Source organism: Acomys russatus, chromosome 16 (genome assembly GCF_903995435.1).
Source record: "Acomys russatus chromosome 16, mAcoRus1.1, whole genome shotgun sequence".
Lineage (NCBI taxonomy): Eukaryota > Metazoa > Chordata > Mammalia > Rodentia > Muridae > Acomys > Acomys russatus.
Window position 1 is genome coordinate 27,316,116 of NC_067152.1, and position 24,920 is coordinate 27,341,035.

General features: G+C 50.8%; 1 protein-coding gene across 2 annotated transcripts; it reads right to left on the minus strand.

Annotated features, from left to right (window-relative positions):
- Positions 1-9,103: 9,103 nt before the first annotated feature.
- Cavin1 (caveolae associated protein 1) lies at positions 9,104-22,075 on the minus strand. 2 transcript variants are annotated; one of them, XM_051158642.1, is made up of 2 exons: positions 21,425-22,071; positions 9,104-9,975 (listed from the first exon to the last, which is right to left on the minus strand). In XM_051158642.1, exons 1-2 carry the CDS (start codon positions 21,899-21,901, stop codon positions 9,277-9,279), a joined length of 1,176 nt encoding a protein of 391 aa, XP_051014599.1. In that variant the 5' UTR covers positions 21,902-22,071; the 3' UTR covers positions 9,104-9,276. The 2 variants fall into 2 exon arrangements, with proteins under 2 accessions (XP_051014599.1, XP_051014600.1); XM_051158643.1 differs by lacking the exon at positions 9,104-9,975 and adding an exon at positions 14,614-15,019 and having other exon boundaries at positions 21,425-22,075.
- Positions 22,076-24,920: the final 2,845 nt, after the last annotated feature.

Sequence of the window (24,920 nt, forward strand, 5' to 3'; positions counted from 1 at the left end):
CACCTCTTCCTCTCCTTCTCTCTGCCCTGCTTCCTGTGAACTCCCCACAAGTCGTATTTACCTGTCCAGTTTTATCTGTGTCATCGCACTGGTAGTTCCAGGAAAATGGATGTCTCTTCCTTTGTCTCCCTAGCGCCTAGCAGGATGCACATCGTATATTTTGTGCTTGATAACTAGTGAATGGGGGGGGGGAGGGGGGAGGGATGTAGCTCAGCTGGTAAAATGCTTGCCTGGCATGAGTGAAGACTGGGGTTTGATCCTCAGAACCGTATAACATGGGGCGTGCTGGCACACACCTTTAAGCCCAGCATTTAAGAGGTAGAGTCAGGAGGATCTGGAGTTCAAGGTCATCCTTGGCCACTTGGTGAGTTCAAGGCTAGCATAGAATACAGAAGACCCTGTCCAAAAAAGGTTCAGTGGTTAAGAGAGTACCATACTGCTCTTGCAGAGCACCCAAGTTGGGTTCCTAGCACCCAGGTAAGGTATAGCATAACTGTCGTAACTCCAGCTCCAAGAGATCTTGACACCTTCTTCTGGCCTCTGTGGGGACCTGCAAACATGTGCACATATTCACACACAGACACAAACATGTACAGAATTAAAAACTGATAAAGCCGGGTGGTGGGCTGGAGAGATGGTTCAGAGCACTGTCTGCTCTTTCAGAGGTCCTGAGTTCAATTCCCAGCAACCACATGGTGGCTCACAACCATCTCTAATGAGATCTGATGCCCTCTTCTGATGCGCAGGTGTACATGCCGGCAGAATGCTATATACATGAGAAAGAAAGAAAGAGAAAGAAAGAAAGAAAGAGAGAAAGAAAGAAAGCCCCTCTCCTCTCTCCTGATGTCCTCTCCTTCCTTCTCTTCTGTCTCTGAAGATGCTTTCTTTTTTCTGTCTTGACCCTGATAGTTCCATGTTGCCTTCCTTCCATCATTACCCCAATGTCCTTACTAGACTTGCTCCAAAGTGGTTTCTGTCCTCTCTTATCCATAGGACAGGACCCTTGCAGGCACCAGGAACCTCACTATCAGTTGATGTCTTTTTGTTGGTGGTGGTTTTTTTGTTTTGGTTTGGTTTGGTTTGGTTTTGGTTTTTGGTTTTTCAAGACAGGATTTCTTTGTGTAGCTTGGCTGTCTAGAACTCACTTTGTAGACCAGGCTGGCCTCAATCTCACAGGGATCTGCCTACCTCTGCTTCCCAAGTGCCTGGATTAAAGGCATGCACCACCACACCCAGCCAGGGATTTTCATTTTTTTAAAACAACAAACACCCCTTGGGAGTTATTGGTTGAGGGAGTCCAAAAGACTCCCAAAACATTATAGTCTATTGCTGTTGTCCTTGATTGTCCCCCAGAGGTTGAAAGTAAGTCACTATGGCTGAAGACACCATGCACTTTGGACAAGGACAAATCCCACCTTCAGTAATATGCCTTATCCAACAAGGCCACACCTCCTAATCCTTCCCAAAATAGTTCCACCAACTAGTTGTCCTAGCTTTCAGATAGATAAGCCTTTGAGTATCCTTTTCATTCAAACCACAACAGAAGGCCCTCTCTTGTCTGATCATGCAGTGGGCTACTCATGTTTAGATCCACCATCTCCTAAAGGAGGGCTGTCCTGGTTTTGTTTTTGTTTGTTTGTTTGTTTGTTTGTTTACAACATTCACTAATGGATTTTGGTGTGCTGGGAATGAACCTAGAACTTCCACTATTGAGCTAGACTCCTAGCCCCTTGTCTCTAATTATACATTTTGCCGTTTTATTTATTTTTCTTTTTTCTTTCTTTCTTTTTTTTTTTTTTTTTTTTTTTGGCTTTTCAAGACAGGGTTTTTCTGTGTAGCCTTGGCCATCCTGGACTCACTTTGTAGACCAGGCTGGCCTCGAACTCACAGCGATCCGCCTGCCTCTGCCTCCCGAGTGCTGGGATTAAAGGCGTGCGCCACCACCGCCTGGTTTATATTCATTTTTAAAAGAAAAGAAAAACAAAACAAGGTTATATTCATTTTTAAAAGAAAAGAAAAACAAAACAAGGTGGCCAGCATTCCTCAGACTTCACACCGGAGACTTCCTTCTGGCCTATACATCCAAGCACATGCACATATGTGTACCTGAACATAGGAACATGTACACACACACAGAGACCCTATCCTCCTGGCTATAGATTATTAAATCCAGGGTGAACATTAGTGTTAACTGATTTAACCAGATTCTCTCCACCAGGAGATTGGGACTTGCAACAGACACAGAGCCTGGGAGCCCTTAGAGCTGAGTTCCATCAGTGTCATCGGGGAGGCTGTCCATCACCCAGGTCTGTAAGGGTCCCTGGAGATTCCCTGTTTCTGCTCATCCTAGTCTGTGCTCAGGGATCCTATCTTGGCTGCTGTCCAACACAAACTATCCCTTTTCCCTTTAAGCTAGCCAATGTCCTTTCTCTTACAGTCATGTGTCACATAACAACTGCTCAGTCAGTGATGGATTGCACGCACTCTAGCGGTCCCCAAAGACTGTTAAAGTTCTGGTGAAGTCTGGGCCCCTTGGTTTGTGTAAGTTCACTATGTGATTAGCCTGCACAGTGTCAAAATGGCCTGCAGACTTAAGCAGAGAATGGTTGTATCTTTAAGCAAGCAAGCAAATAAACAAACAAACAAAAAAGCCAAAAAACAAAACAAAACCCAATGCAATGGTGTTTTAGACGTTTTTAGGCATGGTGACCTGAAGGCCAGGCAATGTGCTACTTCTGCACTCTAGAAATGCTGTGTTTACAGGAGCAACTTCAAGAAGACCCTCCCTCCTTTAGGTTTTCCACATTCTCTCCGAGGGCCAAGGGAGTGTGGAGCACGGTCGTTGTCGCATCTAGTGTTGAGGCTCTTACTAGATTTTAGAGCTGCCTCTGCCTCTGCCACTTATTACAACCAACCCTTTCGAGTCAAAGACAGGAGCTTGTTGTCATTTTTATGCTCTGGCTCTTAGCGCAGAGCCACAACATTGTTTAGAAAGAGCACTTGCTTTTTCTGCATACCTTCCTCTCCCTCTCTCTCTCTCTCTCTCTCTCTCTCTCTCTCTCTCTTTCTCTCTCTCTCTTTCTCTCTCTCTTTGTCTCTCTCTCTTCCCTCCCCCTCTTTCTCTGGCAAACAACTCTTCTTCATTCTTTCTTTCTCCTCCTCCTCCTCTTCTTTAGTGCTGGGGGTTGATGTAGGGCCTTGTAAATACATGCTCTGTCACTGAGCTGAGTCCTCATCTTTCATTCCCTTGTCCCTGTGGGTGTGGGGTGGGAGGGTAGGGGTGGATGTGGGGTGGGAGGGTAGGGGTAGGTGTGGGGTGGGAGAGTAGGGATGGGTGTGGCGTGAGAGGGTAGGGGGTGGGGTAGGAGTGTAAGAGTAGGAATGGGAAGCCAGGCTTGGTGGCCAATACCTTTAATCCCAGCACTCGGGAGGCAGGCAGATTGCAGTGTTCGAGACCAGCCTGATCTAGAAAGCAAGTCCAGGACAGCCAAGGCTAACACAGAGAGACTCTGTCTCGAAAAACCAAAAATTAAAAAAAAAAAAAAAAAAAGAGTGGGGATGGAGTAGGAGGGTAGAGGGTGGGGCTGAGGTGGGAGAGTAGGGGGTGGAAGTGGGGTTTGTTTTTGTTTTGTTTTGTTTGGATAGAGTTTCTCCATGTTGTCCCAGTAGTCCTGGAACTCTCTGTGTACACCAGAGTGATCTCCAACTCACAGAGATCCATCGGCCTCTTCCTCTGCAATACTGGGTTGAGATATGGTTTCAGGTAGCTCGGGTTAGCCTCGAATTCACTATGTAGCCAAGAATGACCTTGAACTCTTAATTTCCCTGCCTCTACCTTCCAAATGCTGGGAGTACATTTGATACTCTCTCCTTCTGAGCGTGTGTGTGTGTGTGTGTGTGTGTGTGTGTGTGTGTGTGTGTCTTGGTTTCATCATACTGGCATTGAATGCATGGCCCTCCTCACTCAATCAAGACAAAACATACTGCTGAGCTATACCCCTTGTAGCTTAATTTTTTTTGCTTAAGAAAGGTTCTCATCTGGGCAGTGTTGGCACAGGCCTGTAATCCCAGCACTCGGGAGTCAAAGGAAGGCAGATCACTGTGAGTTCAAGGCTGGTCTGGTCTACAGAGTGAGCGCCAGGACAAACAAGGCTACACAGAGAAACCCTGTCTCAAAAAACCAAAAGAAAGAGCCAGGCTATGGGAGGCAGATCTCTGCTTTTCTTTCCCGCCCCCCCCCCCTTTTTTTTTTTTAATTTTTTGTTTATTTATTTATTTTTTTGAGACAAACTTTCTCTGTATAACAGCCTTCACTGTCTTGGCCTCATTTTGTATACCAGGTTAGCCTTGAACTCACAGAGATTCATCTGCTTCTGCTTCCTCTGGTGCTGGGATTATAGGCATGCTCCACTGTGCCATGCCCTGCAGGCAGATTTCTGAGTTTGAAACCAGCCTGGTCTACAAAGTGGGTTCCAGGACAGCCAAGGCTAAACAGAGAAACCCTGTCTTGGAAGAAAAACCAGGCTGGAGAGATGGCTCAGAGGTTAAGAGCACTCTATTCCAGAGGTCCTGAGTTCAATTCCCAGCAACCACATGGTAGCTCACAAGCATCTATAACGGGATGAGACATCCTCTTCTGGCCTGCAAGTGTACCAAGCAAAACTAAAAAAGAAGAATGAGAGGGGGCTGGAGAGATGGCTCAGTGGTTAAGAGCACTGCCTGCTCTTCCAAAGGTCCTGAGTTCAATTCCCAACCACATGGTGCTTCATAACCATCTCTAATGTGATCTGATGCCCTCTTTTGGCCAACAAGTATATATGTAGGCAGAACACTATATATATAATAAACAAATAAATGGGAGAGAGAGAGAGAGAGAAGAAAGAAGTTGGAAGTTGCTTGAGTTGGGTGCAGTGGTACATGCCTGTAATCCCAGCGCTCAGGGAGGCAGAGGCAGGTGGATCTCTGTTAGTTTGAGATCAGTCTGGTCTAAAAGTGAGTCCAGGACAGCCAAGGCTACACAGAGAAAGGCTGTCTTGAAAAAAAAAAAAAACCAGAAAAAGAAAAGAAAAGAAAGAAAGAGATTGCTTAGGCTGGCCTTGAACTTGTTTATGTTGCCCAGGACATAGCTCTAACTTGAGATCCTCCTCTCTCTGCCCCCAGAGTGCTAAGATTACAGCCAAGCACCATCTCACCTGGCCTCCTTTACTCTTCAGTCCATGTATCAGGTTGAGAGGAAGCGGGTATTGAGGTGATCACATGATCACTATTTCATCAGAGGCACGGAAAGCCCAAAGGGACCAACAAGCGTCCTGCCTAGCATCACTCTGGCTAAAAGGATCTGGAAAGCAGACCCTGTCCCTGGGGATGCTCAGTTGTTAGGCCATGAGCCTGCAGCTGCTGACAGTCATCTTAACGACCACATGGGAAGCAAGTGTTTTATTTACACTTTAATGCACTGTAGCGCAGGAAAAGGAGCAAGAGAGCTATATTTCTGGCTATATTTTATCAGAGCCTGATACAATATCAGTTACATCTGGACTTATTTAAGGGAAGGTTTTGTTTTGTTTTTCCTCTCCCTAGAGATTTATTTACTCATTCATTTTATTTCATTTCATTTTTATTTTATGCTTATGGGTGTTTTCCTGCCTGTGTATTTGTATGTATGTATGTATGTATGTATGTATGTATGTATGTATGTGCCCCATGTGCATCCCTGGTAACCTCAGAGATCAAAAAAGGTCATCAGATTCCCTGGAACTACAGTCACAGATAGCTGCGAGCTGCCCAGATAAATGCTGGGAATTGAACCCAGGTCCTCTGGAAGAACAGGACATTACTGGGTTTTATTACTATATAATGTTTATGTGTGTGTTTGTGTATGGATCTATGCACATGAGCGCAAGTGCCCTAGGAAGCTAGAGGCCCCGCTGCAGCTAAAGTCAGAGGTAGATGTGATGCGATGCACTCAACACAGGAGCTAGGAACCGGACTCAAGTCCTCTGCAAGAGCAGTTATGCTCTCCAAACTGCTCAGCCAACGCTGCAGTCGGGAGCTTTCTATCGTGGAAATTCCCTCTGGGCATAGAGTCTCATCTTCAGTGTTTTGCCTGTTTGTTTTCAGAGATGAGTTTACCACACTTGCAAGATGAAGAATTTTGACGTTCATCTACTCATGCAATCAATGCTTACTAATATGAAGCTCTAAGGGATGACTGAGATGGAGCTGGGGAAGAGATTAGAAGTTGGTTTAAGAACGGGCTGGTAGCCAGGCGGTGGTGGCTCACACACGCTTTTAATCCCAGCACTGGGGAGGCAGAGGCAGGCAGATCAACGTGAGTTCGAGGCCAGCCTGGTCTGCAACGTAAGCCCATGACAGACAAGGCTTCACAGAGAAACCCTGTGGTGAAGGAGGGCGGTATGGGGGCAGAGACAGGTTCCCTTGCCAGACAATTTCCCTATTTGATTGTCTCAGTGTAACTGTTTGAATTAATGCCAGTGAGGAAAGCAAGTTCATGACCCATTGGGGGAAGATACCAAGTGGGTATGGACCTCGGAATACCATCCGTTCCTGCTAGTGGGCCGCGAGATGTTTAACTCGGTGCCCATGAGCAGCCGCCCTGTCTCTCTATAGGGAAAAGGAGACTTCCTGGTTCTGGAAGGGCTTCGGGGCATTGGGAGGTAAAGGAGGAATGCCATGGGGTGCCATGGGGATCGGGGATACTGTTCACAAAAGGAATGGGCAAGACTGGAACTGGGGGAGGGGGAGGGGGCAGCACAGTGAAGTCACTTGCTGGTATGAAAAGGGGAAAGAGGGGGCTAATGGGAGACAAAGGAAAAGCTGGCGGGTGAATGGCCGGGAATCTCGAGGGACATCTGATTGTACTTGGGCCCCTGGCATTATTGCCTGCTTCACAGGCGCGCATGTGCACCCCAGAGGAAGTGGAAGTCTGGGCTTATCTCTCCTGACAGATGGAAACATGAGTGGCTTGGAGGCTCCAAATTTTCAGTATCAGTGTCCATTTCTTCCTTCTTTTTTTTTTTTTTTGGTTGTTGTTGTTTGTTTTTGTTTTTTTGAGACAGGGTCTCTCTGTGTAGCCCTGGCTGTCCTGGACTGGACTCACTTTGTAGACCAGGCTGGCCTCGAACTCACAGCGATCCACCTACCTCTGCCTCCCAAGTGCTGGGATTAAAGCGGTGGGGGGTGGGGGGGGGTTGCACCAATGTAGTGTGCAGCCACATTGGCTGTTGTTATCAACCTTCACCACCTCAGCCCTGCTCTTGGAAGCCGGGACTGTAGGCTAGAAGTGTCCCCTCCCTTCCTCCCTTCCTCTGTAACACCCTCAGTCACTGCTTTGGACAATATAAACCCCACACAAATCCTTTTAGAAAGGCAGGTTTATTGGTCCGGCTGCTCACCAGAACACAGCAACTGTGAGGGACTCCCCAAGAGCCCACAGGAAACTGCATCTACCCGCAACTTCAGCCTGTCAGCACCAAGGGACCTCATCCTACATACCCCACCCTCCTCAGCTTATATGTCTCCAATCATTCAGAGGAGGGAAGGGAACCAAGAAAAAAAAAGGAAAGTTTAAAATAAAAATTAAAAAAGCAAAGCTTTGTACTGTATAAAAGGTTTGTGGTTTCCATACCGCGCCCCCCCCCCTCCACCCCATATCAATTAGCTACAATTCTAGAAAGCAGAGCAGGGAAGATAAGTAGGTAGAGAGAGGAAAGCATTTGGGGGAGGTGTTGTCTTTGCTCCTGACCAGCCTTTAATGGGGGGGGGGGGTGGGTGGGGAGGAAATGCATCCTCAGGAGAAAGCCTGGGCAGTAATTACAGAACTCAAGCCTGACAAGAAGCAGGGCCCCCTTTCCTCCCCTCCCCCAAACTTTCAGGTAAGGTGCCCCAGAGGTAAGGAACGTAGGGAGGTCTTGGCAAGTTCTGCAGTTTTACACTAGGGAAAGATCCACGCTGGAAGCAGCTGAGCGGGCGCTGTGGTGGGTAAGTCAGCCAGGCCTGCTTTCCCGGCTTCCCTTCCCGCTCTAGGCCTGGCCTTTAGCTCCTTCCTCCCTCCCTCCCTCCCATCGCCCTCCTAACTGGCAGCTCTCCACAGCTTGCTGCTGCCCCCTGCTGGAACCCTACTTTTCTGGCCTTGGAAGCAAAGCTTCCCAGAAGGCATTTCCCAGTCCCTGGAAGAGACGCTTTAACCCTCTTTGGGACACACTTTCTAGAACTGGCTGCCTTCCTGTTCCTAAAACTGTCCTGCTAGCCCGAGTCCCCACCAAAGTGAGATTCTTGTCCTGGGTTTCTTTGTGCTGCTAACGAGGGCACTTTTTTCCTATTCCTTTTCAACTTTCTTCTGTTCCGCCCTTTCTTCCCAAAGCCACACTCCTACCAACACCTACCAGCCTTTCCCAGGCTCTGCTTGCCCCCTGCTTACTTTGGTGGGACATTTATCCAGGGTCATACTCTGTCTCCACCCTACCCTATTGCCTTAGGTTCCCCAAAGACCCTTAGGTCGTCCAGTGGGCTACCTCCCATGTAGGCAAAGGCCTCCCTGCACACACTCTTTCTTCCTGGCACTTTGAATTGCACCACCATCTTCTAAGCAAGGGCTCCATCAGTGATACGCCCTAGCCATCTTTTCTTATTTTGAAACAAGGGCTCACTAAATTATTCAGGCTGGCTTTGAACTCACTCTTTAGCCCAGACAGGCCTTGGAATTTGCCATTTCTCCTGCCTCAGCCTCTCTATTAGCTGGGATGGCAAGCTGGCACTAACAGGCTGCCCCTACAAGGGTTGACTTTAGGAGTCACGTTTTCCCCTCACAGAAATTTTGGCTTTTGGAGTCTCCCAAGGTGAAGATGAGGGAAGACAGCTCAGGAAGGAGCATGGCGCAGATGAGGATGAGGCTGTGGTAGGAAGGCCAAGGGGCAGGCCGACCCTCGACGGGGCCTAACTGGGGAATTAAGAAAAAGCATCCTGGAGCAGGACAACCAGGCCATGGGTCATTCGCCCCACTTCCTACCCAGACTGTGTCCATATTGAGGCTGTCCGTGGTGGGGAGACCACTTCCCCTCTATCTACGGCCTGTGTTTTGGAGGGGTGCTCTTCCAGGCGATGTGTTTTCAGCTTAGAAAGAGCTCAACCAGACTGGGAGGCTGAGGAGAATGCACAAGAGAAAGTTTGAAAAGAGAAAGGAGGCGGGCAGGTGTGGGGGTGAGGGAGTGGCAGGGTCAGGCGCTGGCCTCCAGGGCAGAGCCCCGTGAGTCCTGCTCAGTCGCTGTCGCTCTTGTCCACCAGGACGGCATCCGACTCTTCAGTAATCTCCAGCAGCGTGTGCACGTCGGGGCTGCTCCCGCGCAGCAGGTCAGTGGCCTCGCCGCGCTCCACGCCAACCTCATCGTCGTCAGGACCCACCTCCACCATCTCAGTGGCCTTCAGCACCTCCACCTCGCCCTCGCGGATCTTCTTGACGTGAAAGGTGAAGGGCGGCACCTTGTAGACAGCGGTCTTGGAGCGCGCATACACCACGTGGTCGGGCGTGAAGGATTTGCGCAGCTTGTCGCGTGACGTCTTCAGCTTCTCGCGTCGTTCCACGGGGACCAGGCGCGTGCCCAGCTTGTTCATGCGCTTCTCCAGTGTGTGCCGGGTCTTCTCCAGGTTCTCCTTAGTCTTCAGGCGCGTCTTCTCCAGGTTCTCGCGGGTGCGCACCTTGGTCTTCTCCATCTTCTCCTTGGAGAAGGCCTTCTTGAAGTCGTCCACACGCCGCAGGCCGCTGCGCTTGATGCGCTCGGCGCGGGACTCCTCGATCACCTCCTCCACTTCCACCGCCTCATCGGAAGACAGCTCGATCGCGGCGTCCTCCTCGAGTCTCTCGCCTTCGCCCAGCTCGTCGCCTTCCTTCTCCGGCAGCGCCTCTGACTCTTTCAGGGACTTGGCGACGCTCAGTTTGGCCGGCAGCTTGACTTCATCCTAAGAGGAGAGCAGAACTGAGATGAGAAATGTCACCGAAGAAGGCAGAGCGAGGGCTGACTAGGACCCAGGAGAAACCGAGTGGGGTGCTGGCGATTCTGGGGAGAACATGGGGACCTATATAGCGAAGGTGAGATCTACCGGACTCGTTCACTCTTGAACACCCCGGTGCCTGGTACAGAACTGGTCACAACCTGTGCGTCGAATGGTTGTTATACAGACAACACGGAGAGATAGCAGAGCTTCGGGGCAAAAACTGGTCAATATTATGCTTGCACTTGGGCGCAATGTTCCAGGGACCCTCAAACCCTTGCACACTCTGGCTACTCCATATGATTGCTTTAAGCCGCGGTGACTTCGAAAAGGACAGCTTAACCTGGGAAATGGCAGAGCTCCCTCTGGCGCCCTGACTTGCACGCTGCACCAGACGGGACAGAAAGCCTGTCCAGGAGAGTTTAGAAATTCAACGTGGTATCTCAAAGCTGATCCCAAGCGGTCCCCAAGTAAGGTAACTTTAAGCTACCCTTATTGGCAGTGTGTTCTTAAGGATTGAACCAGGAGAGCTCTGCCTACAGCTTTTCCGTCCTTGATTTTCTTATGCTATTTGGCTCCACCAGTGGGCATCCCCTACTCCCACGTATAAGTTAACGGAGGCCAGGGAAGAGGCTGGCTGAACGCCAAGTATTTGTTTTCTCCCCCCCCCCCCCCCCGACATTTCTTCTGGTTCTGGTTTCCTTGCCCTGGAATGGGAGAGGCGGGGTGGGGTGGTGGTGGGGTCGAGAAGAACTGTTTTCCTACTCTTACTTTGTTTCCCAGGCCAGAACTTAAAAGAGTCTGGAGCGGGGAGGGTGGTGACCCCATCCTGGGCTGCCTGTAAGAGACCCCATCCTGGATCTCAACGCCAGCCAGCCCTTAGCTCTTCTCTTCCACTCAGAGACCCTAGCACCTACTCTTGCTTGTGTGGAGGGTTTTCGAGCTGACCTGGGATCAACATTTCATCATTTTAGGAATACCCTAACATACCATCACCGAAGAGCAGATGTGGGTGAACACGGAACAAAACAGGGTGAGCACAGGACAGAAATAGGAACTCTTAAAAAAGGCCAAGACTCTTTTTTAAATATTTAAGTCCAAGGGATGGGGGGGAGGGCACATTTTTTTCCTAAAACTTTTTCTCAATGTCATTTCCATGAATCATAAGAAAATCCCATCTCCTGAGAAAACAAGGCAACATAATTGATTCTTCTCATAGGAACACACACACACACACACACACACACACACACACACACACACACACACACACCTATTCATAAGCTCCATGAAATCTTTATACCACCTGCTACAGAAATTCCTTCCCCACCCCCAGCCCCTTTCCTATTCCCTCCCATTCACATCCCCCAGGGTTTCCTGGTTTACACTAGAAACTAGAACACCTCCTCCCAACTTCCTTCCCTCCTTGTCAATAACATTAGCAGGAACAAAAAGGGAATGCTGTCTCCACCTTGTCTCCGGACTGGGCACCAACACTAACGGGCACCAAGCCACCTCATGCTATCTATTACACTACTACACCTCCCAGCAGGCAAGGTAGCTTGAGCACAAGGCATGCTGGGATTTGTAGTCTCCAATTGGCATAAGTGGGGCTTAGTACTACCACTGGAATCCTGTATCCCTTTGCCTCTTATTGACTGAGGCATTGAAGGAATGTTTTTCTTATACTGAGTGTAGGACTATCCCAGCCTCTCCCAGCATTCTTCTGACTTCAGCGGTACTCTTTGAGTCTCTTGGAGTCATCTTGCCTATCCCTGGAGACTTAATCCGGATTGACATCACTAGGGTTTACACATCATCTTAAGATTCCCTAGAATTAAACCCTCTGCCACCTCTTCCTTGCATCTCAACCTAGATTCACCAGTAGTACCAGTATAAAAAAAGAACAAAAAGGCAGGGCATGGTGGTGCACGCCTTTAATCCCAGCACTGGGGAGGCAGAGGCAGGTGGATCTCTGTGTTCGAGGCCAGCCTGGTCTACAAAGCAAGTCCAGGACAGCCAAGGCTACATTGAGAAACCCTGCCTCAAACAAACAAACAAACAAACAGAACAAAAACAAAAACCACCTCTTGGATCCAGCTTGGTAGTGCAGCAAGTCTTTAATCCCAGTGCTGGAGAGGCAGAGGTAGGTGGATCTCTGTGAATCTGAGGCCAGCCTGGTTTACAAAGTGAGATCCAGGCCAGCCAGGACTACATAGTGAGACTCTGGGTTTGGTGGTGGTGGTGGTGGTGGTTTTTGTGTGTGTGAGACTCTATTTTAATTTTTTTTTCACCTTTTACTAAAGCCCAGCAATGTGGATGGACTGTGGAATAGTCAGGAAACAGTTCCAACTCCTAGAGGACAAATCCCTGCCCCACGCCCCACCCCACCCCCGGAGACTCTTCTCCTGCCACCCCATCCTAACCCCTGAAGATGGAGCTAGCTGGTTTCCCTAGCCTCTATCTTTCTAGATAAAGGTTTTCACCATCTGAGCTCAAAATATAAGGCTGAGGAGAACACCACAAGCTTCTCCCTCCTACGCCAACTTCTATTGCTACAGGGCCGGGAAGCAATCCCAGGAAGAAGTTGGTGCCTGGAAAACATAGCCCCCTCCATGGTGGACCTTCCCCTGGAGTGATGGCTTCTACCAGAGGCGCCATCTTCTGGGTGGAAGATTGGGGGCTGGGAAAGAAGAAGCAACCTGGCCCGAGTCCCTGCGCGATCTCCTGTGGGCTGGCTCCGGCCACAGAACAACACCATTAGCTTTTCCCCTCCATTAATGGATTTCTCTTTTCCACCCCCATTTCCAAGTCAGGCTTTCCTCATGACTCACAGCCTTGGAGCGCTGTCTTGGGCCCACCCAGTCTGCCTGTTGCTACAACAGCCACCAACACAATTCCAAAAGCACCTCCCCTTACTCTGCCCCCCCCCCAATCCCTGAGCCAGGCACCTTTGTCTCACCCCTACTCCCCTGGCATTAAGGCAATGGAGGGGCCTCGTGGTGACCAAGAAGGGAGGGTTCTGATTGTCCCACTTTCCCGGTCTTTATTAAACAAAACCACCACTCCCAACAGGCTTGGTTTCCACAGTTACCTTTAATGACCAGGTCTGAACAAAAGCATGCACGGCTTCCCCAGCCCCTGCCAAGCACACACAGCTCCCCATGCCAGGATGGCACCAGTCCAGGATAGAGATAGGCCCTCAGGGAGGTTCCCACCTCTTACACTTCACCTCCCAACCCTGCTGCAGAGAGCAAGACCTTCTGGCTTAGAAAGACCACTATGAGCTCTGCCGGGCAGGCGTGGGTGGCTCACGCCTTTAATCCCAGCATCAAGAGGTGGAGGTAGGTGGGTCTCTGTAAGTTCAAGGCCAGCCTGGTCTACAGAGGGAGTTTCAAGACAGCCAGAGCTGTTACACAGAGAAAGAAACGCTGTCTCAGGAAAAAAGATTAGTTAGATAGATAGATAGATAGATAGATAGATAGATAGATAGATAGATAAGAATCTAACCCAGTGCCCATTTTACCCTTGGCATTTCATATTTGTTAGAGAGAGGGACGAGTGTTATCCAGCTGTGGGTAGGAGCCTCTCTCGACTTGGTGCCAACCAGTCTGTCTACAACTGGTGCGGAGAGAGTGGAGGTGATTCCGAGACCCACGATCTGCTTAGAGAGCACATTAGAAGAGGCTGCATTACGGAGCAGAAGATGAGTCATGAAGAAGAAATGAAGAGACAGTCCTAAAAGCCCCAGACCTCTGCCTTGGGTTACCAAGACAAGGAGATGAGACACCAAAGGCAGAAGAAAGGCGTGCTCTTCTATAGGCACGCTTTCTCGCCAGGGATGGCTTTGTTCCTAAGAGGGTGAAAATCGACTCTCGGAAGGTGTCGGAGCCTCGGTTATTATAATGGTTTAAAGAACCTCCTCTCACATAAACGACCACACAACATTATCCATAGTATTAAATTTTCATGAGGAGGTAAATGGGGAAAAAAAATCTACAAGGGTTTCTTAGTGGGGGGATGATCGTGGAGAAAGAAAGGGAAAAGGGGTTGAGAAGCCTGGTGTGGTGGAGCCAGCTAAAATGTCTTCTTCCCTTTGGGCCTCTCTGCGCTGGCAGCTTTTGGGTGCCCCACCCAAGGCAGGATCTGGCAAACATAAGGGATCCCTTTGCAAAACATTTTCTAAAAGAAAATGAAAAAAAAAAAAGTAAGTGTAAATGTTTTCCTCAGCTACAGGGGAGTGGGTGAAGAGGGCACGGAACAACTCCCAGGCCTGGGCCTCATGAAGGCCCTCCTCCAAAGAGGCTTTGAGCCAAACTGGCCTGTCCCTGAGGGGTAAGGACTGAGGGGGGAGGGAAGAGAGACTCAGAAGACACACCCAGCTTCATGCAGCTTCATGCAGGGCAGCCTTTAGGTGCAGCTCAAGTCTGGTGCAGGGAAAGCCACAATTAAAAAAAAAAAAGAATCAAGGAATACACTTCTGTGGTTGAACTTTGCTTAGCATGCATGAGGTTCCGGGGTCCATCCCCAGCACTGGGAAAACAAAACATCCCTCCCACCTCCCACCACCACCGAAGGAAGGGAGGACCCTCCTCTTTGCCTCCCACCCCCACTGCACACATCACATTTGCCTGACCGCTGCCCCATACAAGCATTTTTTTTTCCAACACCCATTGCCAGCCCATAATGGCCAACAGCTTGAAAAGACAGGCCATGAAGGCGCTGACTTCCATCAAATGATAAGCTGGTGGGATCCAGGAGGGATACCCTGTGCCCAGTGGCCCTGGCATCCCAGGAGATCCTAGGTACTCCCATCAGCTGCTGGCTCCTCTGGGGTGGGTCGGGGCCCAGGCTCTGGGTAATAGGGCAGTGGGCTGGGCATCTGCTCAAAGGCTGGGCGGTCAGGCAGTGTCTCAGGCTTCTGGTGAAAGGGCTCAGTCTCAGGCAGGAGGTCAAGAGGCACGATCTTGGGTGTGGCCGGGCCAGAGGGTGCATTCGGCTTCTTCTTGGGCTAAGATGAGGAAAAGGGGTTTAAATGGCACTTGGGATGGGTGCGGGGAAGTTGGCAGAAAGAGGCCTCTGTGGTATGCAGAGTGGGGTCTGGTTGAAGAGAGAGGAAGCCACCCCCCCCAATGGATTAGGGTGTGCCGAGACCACATTTGAAATGCTTCTTTAGGAAGGCCCTAGGGCAAGAAGGGGTGGGACGAACCCAAACCCATGAATTAATAAACACAGCTTCAACTGAACGGCCCTCCACCGCCTTCCTGTTCTCCAGATTGTTCTTTAGGCCTCTCCCTGGGCTCCCACCTTCTATCCTCGCGGTGCCACTGTCACCCGTGAGATGGCCATGGCTACTGGGAGGCTGGAGAGGGGCTACCAGGTGTGGAGAAGGCACGTTTTGAAATTTCGAGACCGGCTGGTAAATTCTACCAGGGGAGCTCTGCTGAGTGGAAGAAACACACCACGCAAACGCCCCACCCCCTCCTTCTTGTTCTTCCCTGAGGCAGGGTGGGCATGCATGGGTGCCACCCTGGCTAAGAAAAGGGACAGGCAGAGAGAGAACAGGGACACCCTGACTACTTCCCTTTGGCTGAGTATCTACCTCCTGCCTCCCTTGCTACCCAGGCCTTAGAATATGACACTGTAACATGCAGAGAAATCAGAGTCTTAAAAACAAGCTATCTTCAGGACAGGTGGGTCTGTGCGGGGGGGTGGTGGGGGGCGGCAGCAGCTTCTGACCCTCTGGAGAGCTGCTTCGGGCAGTCAGAACTCAGGAGAGGGGCAGTCAGGGGAGTAGCAGACTCAGACAATTGCAATGCTCAGTAAGGCATGTTGTCATAAAACTCCAAAGCACCAGCAGGTCCCAACCTGCAGAGTACGGGGAGGAGACAGAAGTGGCCAGGAGATGGGAAGTGGAAAACGACTCTCTCCTGGAAAGGAAGCCTAAGCCAGGGATCCCAAGGCTGGCCGGCTGGGAGCTTAATCCTTACACTGGGCACCTTCTCCTCCTACTCCCATGTGGCTGAGTGACTTTGTTTCTCCTTCAGCACTCAGGAGCTTGAGCAGCTAATGGCCATCAATAGTCCACTGTGGGCCAATGGTAGCCAACATAGCACGTGTCTGCACACATGTGCATGTTCGCGCGCACACACACCTCTCTAGTAAGGAGCAACATATCCAAGGTTTGTTTGTTGCCTAGTTTGCTTGTTTGTTGAGCCTCAAACTGGCTATGTAGATGTCACTGCGCTTGAACTTCTAATCCTCCTGACTCTACTGCCTGGGTACTGAGATTAAAGGCGTGCACCGCTCTGCCAGTTTATGTGGTACTAGAGATGGAGTCCCAGCTGCAGCATGGTAAGCAAGCTCTCTACCAGTGAAGCTACCCTATGTTTTAGACCATAAGACGCACCTGACCATAAGACGCACCCAGATTTTAGAGCAGGAGTAAAACAAGAAAAACAGTAAAAACAGCAATCGGACCATAAGGCGCACCCTAATTCACCTCCCCCTACCCCCAACACTTTTGGTGGTGGTGGTGGTAGTGCGTCTTTTTGGGGGGGTGAGACAGGGTTTCTCTGTGTAGCCTTGGCCATCCTGGACTCTGTAGACCAGGCTGGCTTTGAACTCACAGCAATCCGCCTGCCTCTGCCTCCCAAGTGCTGGGATTAAAGGCGTGCGCCACCACACCCGGCGGTAGTGCATCTTATGGTCCAGAAAAATACAGTAGATTCCTTTCCCCTGTTGTTTGCTCCTTTGGGGGCAGGGTGGCGGTTGTTTTGAGAGGGTCTCCCTAAGTAGCACAGGCTGACCTCAAACTCACAATCCTGCTCCCATAGCCTCCGGGGAGCTTGGAGTTCAGCTGTGCACGACCACATTCATCTGGCCCCAGTTTTAGCCCCTCATCCTTTAAGTGACAATAGGCAAGTGGCTTCCTGGACTGGGCCCCAGCTTCCTAAGAGACACAGTGGAGAGGAATGAAGCTGGTTATCTTCCAGCTCAGCGTGTACAGCAACAGAGTGATGACGAATTCACATGGAGGGACGGGATCCCAACACTGCGCAGGCGCCCCTCATCTGCTGAGGCCGTTGTTTAGCATAATATCCTGCGCCTGCTTGCTGCCAGTTGCCTGCTTTATGACCTCGTCTTACCTTTTTAACTTTGGCTTTTACACCAGTCAGATTTGACTTTTAAAAAAGGAGGGTGGGTTAGACAGATAATAAGAGTTCCTTCACTCCTGGGAGTGCCCCTTAAAAATACCCTGTCTGCTTTGGATCCACAAGCACGAAAAACAGCCCAAAGCCACCGTTTAGGAAGAACGGCATGGCGGATACACTCCTCGCGGTAGTGAGGCTAAGGGGGCAAAAAGGACCAGAGCAGACAAGCTATGAGTATTTTTAGATGAAGGTTTAAGGTTCTTCTGGAGAAAGGTATCTGTGATTCACTTGGAGTACATACCGGAAGGAAGGAATTAAAGGCTGGGTGAAGATTTGAAAAGAAGCCAGCAAGCCCTTATTCCAGCCACACTGTCTTCCCCTTTAATGCCTGGGAATAATCTAATGTCACCAATGCTTCAGGGGCCTCTCCCCAAGCCCTCAGGGCAGATATAATGGGTATCAACTTTGCCTCATCCAAACTACTTCACCTCTTGGGCATATAGGGCTATGATAAATCACTTTGAGACTAGAAAAATTACAAGTGCCAAAAAGCATTTGTTTCCAGCCAGGGCGTGGTGGTGCACACCTTTAATCCCAGCACTCAAGAGGCAGAGACAGGTGGATCTCCGTGAATTGGAGGTCAGCCAGGTCTACAAAGGGAGTCCAGGTCAGCCAGGGCTGTTCCACAGAGAAGCCCTGTCTGGAAAACAAAAACAAAAAAGACAAAAACAAAACAAAAACAGGAGAGAAGGAGAGAGAGAGAGCATTTGTTTCTACTTTATCTCCCTTTCTAGATTCTTTTTGTTGTTGTTGTTTGTTTTTGTTTTTTGAGACACGGTCTCTCTGTGTATTCCTGGTTGTCCTGGACTTGCTTTGTAGGCCAGGCTGGCCTCGAACTCACAGTGATCCACCTGCCTCTGCCTCCCCAGTGCTAGGATTCAAGGCCTGCGCCACCACACCCGGCTTCCCCTTCTTAGACTCTAATCTATCTCCGAGTCGTCACAGTGGACGTGTGGGTTTCAGCTCTCCTGTGTTGCCTGGTGCTTCAGAGCAATTGCTTCCATCCTTCTGCACAAAGTACCCAGACTTCCTAGAAGCCCTCAGTCAACCACCACTAACTAGTACAATGCACTTCTCCTCCTCCTCCTCCTCACTAGCTGTTGAGTATATAACTGTGGCCTATAGGACAGCATGTGATGCCAAACCGCTCGCATTTGTGTATAGCCACACAAGGGATTCCCTCACCCAGGAATAGGGCGCGGTGGCCAGACATCCTGATCCTACTACTGAGACTTCCAGACCCTTGCGTCCCTTCTTTCACATTGTCCCCTTTGCCACATCATGACCTCCCACATCGATAGGGGGGAACATAGAATCTCCTTTCTGCTTCCCCTCTAAAAAACTCTTATCATCTGGGAGCCTCTTTCCAGCCCGTCTCAGCCGCCCCTCCCCTCTCTTGCTCCCTCTCCCTGGCCATCTCCTTATCCTGACTTTCCCATAAACTCTGCGGCCCCCAGTCTTCCCTATTAGGCCTGCCAAGACACATGGCTATTTTTACCCCATTCTTTCCTCGGACTGGACCTCTCTGCAGATCTAGGAGGAGAGCAGGCTGCTTTCCTCCAGCATCGGAGGCCCCACTCCCTCACCCCTACCTGGCACATCTGTGGAGCAGCTCAGGAAAGTTCGGCAACCCTGAGCCCTACCCCACGTGCTGGAAGCTGGTCCTTACCTCTGAGCTTGTCCCAGGGCTAGGGACCATTTTAGTTCTTAGTTCTTTCTTTCTCCTGTGGCTTGATGGTTCAATTTAAGCAATGCTTTCTTTCTTTTCAGACGTGTGTGGTGTGTGTGTGTGTGTGTGTGTGTGTGTGTGTGTGTATGTTATGTCTATATGCATGTCTGTGCAACACATGTGTGCAATGCCCCTGCAGAGGCAGAAGAGAGTGTCAGAATCCCTGGAATTGGAATTAGATTGCTGTTAGCCATCACGTTGGTGTCAGGAACCAAAGCCTGGTTCTTTGGAAGAGCAGCCAGTCCTGTTTATGACTGAGCCATCTCTCCAGCCCCAGTCCCAAACCACTCTTACTCAACTCTCTGCTCTCCTCTCCCGCTGGCTTGGTTCAAAACCACCTAGTGTGTGCCCCCACCCCACTATTCAGATAGTAATGGCTGTCAAGCACTGGCGATGGAGAGAACAGAGAGGACGCTGACCTCAGCAGCACAATACTTGTCCTTTCTCTCAGAATCCCCACGCTCACCCAGCACCGGGAGGCTTACTTCCAGGTTGAGAATGTCCCCAAGTTGAACAACCTGCGACAGTTAAGATGGGAAAGTCACCTACCCAAGTTCACTGTGACAAGTGCAGGTTCTGAGCGAGAGAGCTAGCTTATTGTCCCAGACCCCGTTCTCTTTCCCTAGATGTCACCTGCAAGGGCCACACAAGTCTAAAAACAACTCACAAGGCCCCATAGCCCTAAACCTCCTGTCTCTAAACAGTTAGACTGAGTGGAAACAGAGCTAAGTAAATACTTTCTCCTACCAAGTGGGTGCTATAAATGGGAGGAGCGAAGCTTTTTTTGTTCGTAGACACAGTCGTTTTATGTGTCTCAGGCCACCTTGGCCTCTGGAAGGACGGGGCCACGGGTATGAAACAGCAAGGCAAAACTTTACAGGCCACCTGGAAGAGTCCCTCAGCAGTATGTAGAGGCAGGAGCTGGGAGCAATCCTTTTTCTGCCTGTCCTACCACGAAAGTCTCCAAGCATATTGTCCGTTCATTTCTCCCCCAGACACTGTCCCTGTCTGCTTTGGTCTTGGTCTTTGTTCCTCGTAGGGAGACCAAGCTAAGAACCCCATCTCACTCACAGTTACTCAGAAACATCGAATCAAGCAAGACTCCACAGCTTCCTGACACAGGTCCTTGAAGGTAGGGCAGGTGGGAAACCTAGTCTTCTCCTCCCCCCTCCCCCCCATTCCCCTCAAGAGCATAAACTAACAACCCCTCACTCATCTTAGGAGTGGAAGCATCAACCAGACCCAAGCAGGAGACAGGGCTCACCACATTCCTTCCCAGGGAGAGAGCATCAATTCCTCACCCAGCTCAGATTTACTGTTTGTTTGTTTGTTTGTTTTTCAAGACAAGGTTTCTCTGTGTAGCCTTGGCTGGCCTGAACTCACTTTGTAGACCAGGCTGGCCTCGAACTCGCAGAGATCCACCTGCCTCTGCCTCCCGGAGTGCTGGAATTAAAGACGTTCGCCAGGCAGATTTACTCTTAATAGGGTCAAGGATGGGAATGCAGGCGCAAATCAACATTGAGAGTCCCAGATGCTTTAGGGGTTGAGATACCACAGTTGTATCCAGGCAGGAGGAACCCAGAAAGGCACAAAGAAAGCAACCGGTGGAGCCTGAATGCGGCAGCCTCCACCCTTCACTGCTCAGCTCTGGACACGGCCATAGCCCCCGCGTTATGCGGGGGCGAGGGGGATGATTCATCTCGCCCAGACCGCCACCTCCACCAGCCCCACTTGCACTTCTAACGCCCACCGCTACCTGCCCCACCCGCTCCCACCAGGCGCCAAGAGCGCCCGCGCCCCGCTGCACCGCGAGACAGTGTCCCCAAGGAACTGAAAGTGCCTGGAGGCCAGGGGCAGATGGCAGCAAGGGGACGCGCGGGGGCAACCGAAGTTGGTGCGGGGGCGCGGGGGTAGGGTAAAGGGGGCTGAGGGTTGTGTCCCTTGCATGGCGCCCCCGCCACTGCGTGCCTGAGTCCTGAATCACCCGCTATATCGGGCCCTCAGCGCCGGAGGCCCCAGGCCCCGGGCCCCACCTTCAGTGTCTGCTTACAGAGGGGCACCCAAAGACCACCAGGGACCTCAGGCATTACCTCCCCCCCAAAAAACGTTCTCCAAATGGGGAGGCAATTGACAGAGACAAACAGGGAGCACTCAGCAAGTACAGCATTCCCAAGTCCAGCCCATTAACTTTTCCGCTAGGAGTTAGAAACTGCGGGGAGGAGCCTGGGCGGGGAGGCGCGGGGTGCGCCTCTCTGTGCGCCCCAAGAGTCCGCCACCTCTGCAGCCCACCTCAGCTAGTCCGCCACTCCCTTAACCCCACTCCAGCTGGACTCGCAGGAAGGAAGGAGGAGCTGCTGACCGCTCTCACGGTCTGACGGAGAGGAGAGCCTCAGCCCGGTCACCCGGATCCTAGGGCCCGGACCGCGAGTGGGGGTACCCCCAGCTCCGGAAGCGATCTGCCCGGTGGGCTCACCTGATAGATCATGACTTTGAAGTTGCGGCGCCGCAGCAGCTCCGCCTCGTTGACCTCCAGCTTCTTTATCTGGCCCGCCTGGCGCTCCAGGCTGCCGCGCACAGTCTTCACGTTGACGCTGACCTTGCGCACCTTCTCCAGCAGCTTGCTCACGGTGTTGCTCGTGGTGGCGTGAGCCTTGCCCAGCTTGCTCAGCTCTCCCTGGATGCTCTGCACGGCGCCCTCCATCTCTGCCTGTCGCTCCTCCAGCTGGGCTTGGGTCAGCTGGATCTGGTCAACGGCACCGATGATTTTATCCAGAAGGCTCAGCACTAACACCCCGTTTACCTGGTCTGACTTGATCAGCTCGTCAGAGCCGGTCCCCGACGGCTCCTCTGTGGCCTGAGCCTCCCCTGGGGTGGGCTCCGGGCCCTCGGAGGAGGCATCGGGAAATCCAGAATACGGCCGCTCGACGATATGGAGTGTGACATCCTCCATAGCTTCCCGGAGCCGTGCGGAGCCCGCCGGGTGAAACTGGAGCGGGAGACCGGGAGAGAAAGAGGAGCGAGAGAGGGGAAAGCGAGCAGGAGCCCAGAGGGGAGGAAACTCGAGCCACGTCCGTGCGCACCGGGACGCTGGCCAGAACTGTGGGGCGGGGAATCCGCGAGTTGCCCAGCTCCCAGGCCAAAACCGGAGTCACGTCGGCCATTGGCTGGCCTCACCCCAGAAAGGGAGGAACCGGGGCAGAAGGGGAGACCAACCCGGGAGGGGCAGCGGAGCGGGGGACCTGAGAGCCTAGTGCCCCACCCTGTTCAGGATGGTTGGAATAGTTGGAGCAAGAGTATAGGCCCCCCTGCACCCCCCCCCCCCGTGGCAGTGGAGGCTACGGCAGCGGGACAGGGGCGGAGGAATGTGAGCTGGGGAAAGAATCAGGTCCTCGGAGTGTGCTCTACTTATTCTTTTTCCCTTACTTTTCCCTCCCCCACAGACCTACTCCAGCTATTTAAGAACAAGCTGAGATCCAAACGGAGCGTCAATTGGGTATATATATACCCAATATATATTTTTGGGGGAGGGGTGTCTATACCTAGTGTCGTTGTAGGATCCTTGCCCTATACAATCTTTTTCAAATCGGCCACTATCTATACATTGAGTTACCACTGTGCCTAAAGCTTGGGGAGCTGTTAGTGAGAGTGAGGGAAGAGATGGAGTGACAGAAAGGTTTCTTTAAGTGTTGTCAGGACAGGGCAGGACTAAGGTGAGAAATAAAATATAAAGGAAAGGCTTTTAGTCACCTCTCTAAAATCACCTCTCCCTGTGTCCCCTCCAGCAGAAGTCTAGCTGACTCAGACCTCAAAGAGTGTGGCATCAGATTTGTTCTTCTCTCGGTTTCTCAGATATTGGGTGAGCATTCAGGGAGATCACAGAACCCCATCTCTTAATCTAGCAAAGCAAGGAAGGCCAAGAGAAGGCAGGTGACTCGCTAGGGTTCACTCCAGGTTACTGTTGGCATCTGTTCTTAGCTCCAAGTCTTAAAAGACAGGGCGGTGGTGACACACGCCTTTAATCCCAGCACTGGGGAGGCAGAGGCAGACCGATTGCTGTGAGTTCGAGGCCAGCCTGGTCTACAAAGCAAGTCTAGGACAGCCACGGCTACACAGAGAAACCCTGTCTCGGAAAAAAAAAAAAAAAAATTAGCTCCAAGTCTTTGGACTCTGTGGGCACTCTGAACATTTCGTTGGGGGCAGGAATGGGGCAACTCTGGCGATACTCCCTTACGTGGAAATTTTCTTCATGGTGGACACCAAGGGGCTGGCAGCTCTGAGCAGGCATAGAAAAGTTCTTAGCTCAGAGGTCTAGAGACCTCTTCGGTATCTGGCCCTCAGCAGTCCCTGGAGCCACCCCAATTCCCTTTCCCACAGAGATACTGAAAACCTTTTCCCTGCTTAGGAAACCAGGCTTGGGGTTCTCCAGCTGGACAGGCTCGGCAAAAGGTCATTTCTAGACTGGTGTCCACTATCACTAAGAGATAAATACTGAGCCAGGTGGTGGTGCCACGTGCCTGCTATCTCAGCACTCGGGAGGCAGAGGCAGTCAGATCGCTGTGAGTTTGAGGCCAGCCTGGTCAGCAGCGCATGATGGCTCATGACCATCCATAACTCTAATTCCAGGGGGTCTGACACCCTCTTCTGGCCTCTAGCAGCACTAGGCAAACGTGTGTGTGTGTGTGTGTGTGTAGGCAGGCATGTCAGAGGACAATTTTTGGAGTCAGTTCTCTCCTCCCACCATGAATGATGTTTGGGATTAAACTCACATCATCAAGCTGGGTGGCAGGGACCCTTACCGGCAGTGCCACCTCACCAGCAACCCCTTACTATCTAACAGGCAAGGTACAGACTGCAAATAGTACAGGAAGTAGTTCAGTGGGATGATGCCAATTTATTTGTTGTTTTCTTTTGGATTATAAGCCTGCGCCGACATGCCCAGCTGTTTCCATTCCTTGAAACAGGGTCTTGCTAGCTCCAGCTGGCCTCATACTGTGGCGAGTCTCCTGCCTCAGCCTCCAAAGTACTGGGATTACAGATGTGCTCCACCAAGCCCAGCTTAGAAAATTGTACTTCCTCTCCTGTCCTGGTAATTAGTTCTCCTTCTTCCCAGAAAACCATTGTTAATATTTTCCTGTGGGATTTTTCTATAGCACTTTTCTGTGCACACCTTAGGCTTAATCATATATATTTGCAATTCCAGCTCATGAGAGGCCGAAGCAAAATAATTGTGAGTTGGGGGCCAGCCTGGGCTGCAATAGCAAGACTCTATTTCGCTTTTCTCTTTTGTTTTTGTTTTTTTTAGAAACAAGGTTTCTCTGTGTAGCCTTGGCTGTCCTGGACTCATTTTGTAGACCAGGCCGGCCTTGCACTCACAGCCATCCACCTGCCTCTGCCTCCTGAGTGCTGTGATTAAAAGCATGCACTACCATGTCTGGCGTAAGACTCTATTTTTCTATTAAAAAAAAAAAAAAAGCGGGGCATGGTGACCTACACCTTTAATCCCAGCACTTGGGAGGCAGAGGCAGGGAGCTCATTATAAATGTAAAGCCATAGTCTGCATAGGAAAGTTCTGGACTAACTAGTGCTAACCTGTTTCAAAGGAAAGGAAGACAGGAAAGAAAGAAAGAAAGAAAGAAATTTTGTGCAGAAATGATCATATTATATATTCATATATATGCTAGTTTTTCTTTTCTGAGTTGCTAATATCTCTAAGATCTCTCTCTCTCTCTCTCTCTCTCACACACACACACAGAACTGCCCTACTTTTCATTGTATGCATGTGCTGTAACTTATTCAACTAGTTCCCTATCAGTGGACATTTACACATTACATATTAGAGAGGACTTTCTATGGCTGCATGCTTCCTAAAGCAACTGTTAAGTCAACGCAGCTGTGGCTTTACCCCCAGGGACGTATTTGCAGTCCACTTCTTCAAAAGGAATCTCGGTGTTTGTGGATGAGTCAAGTTA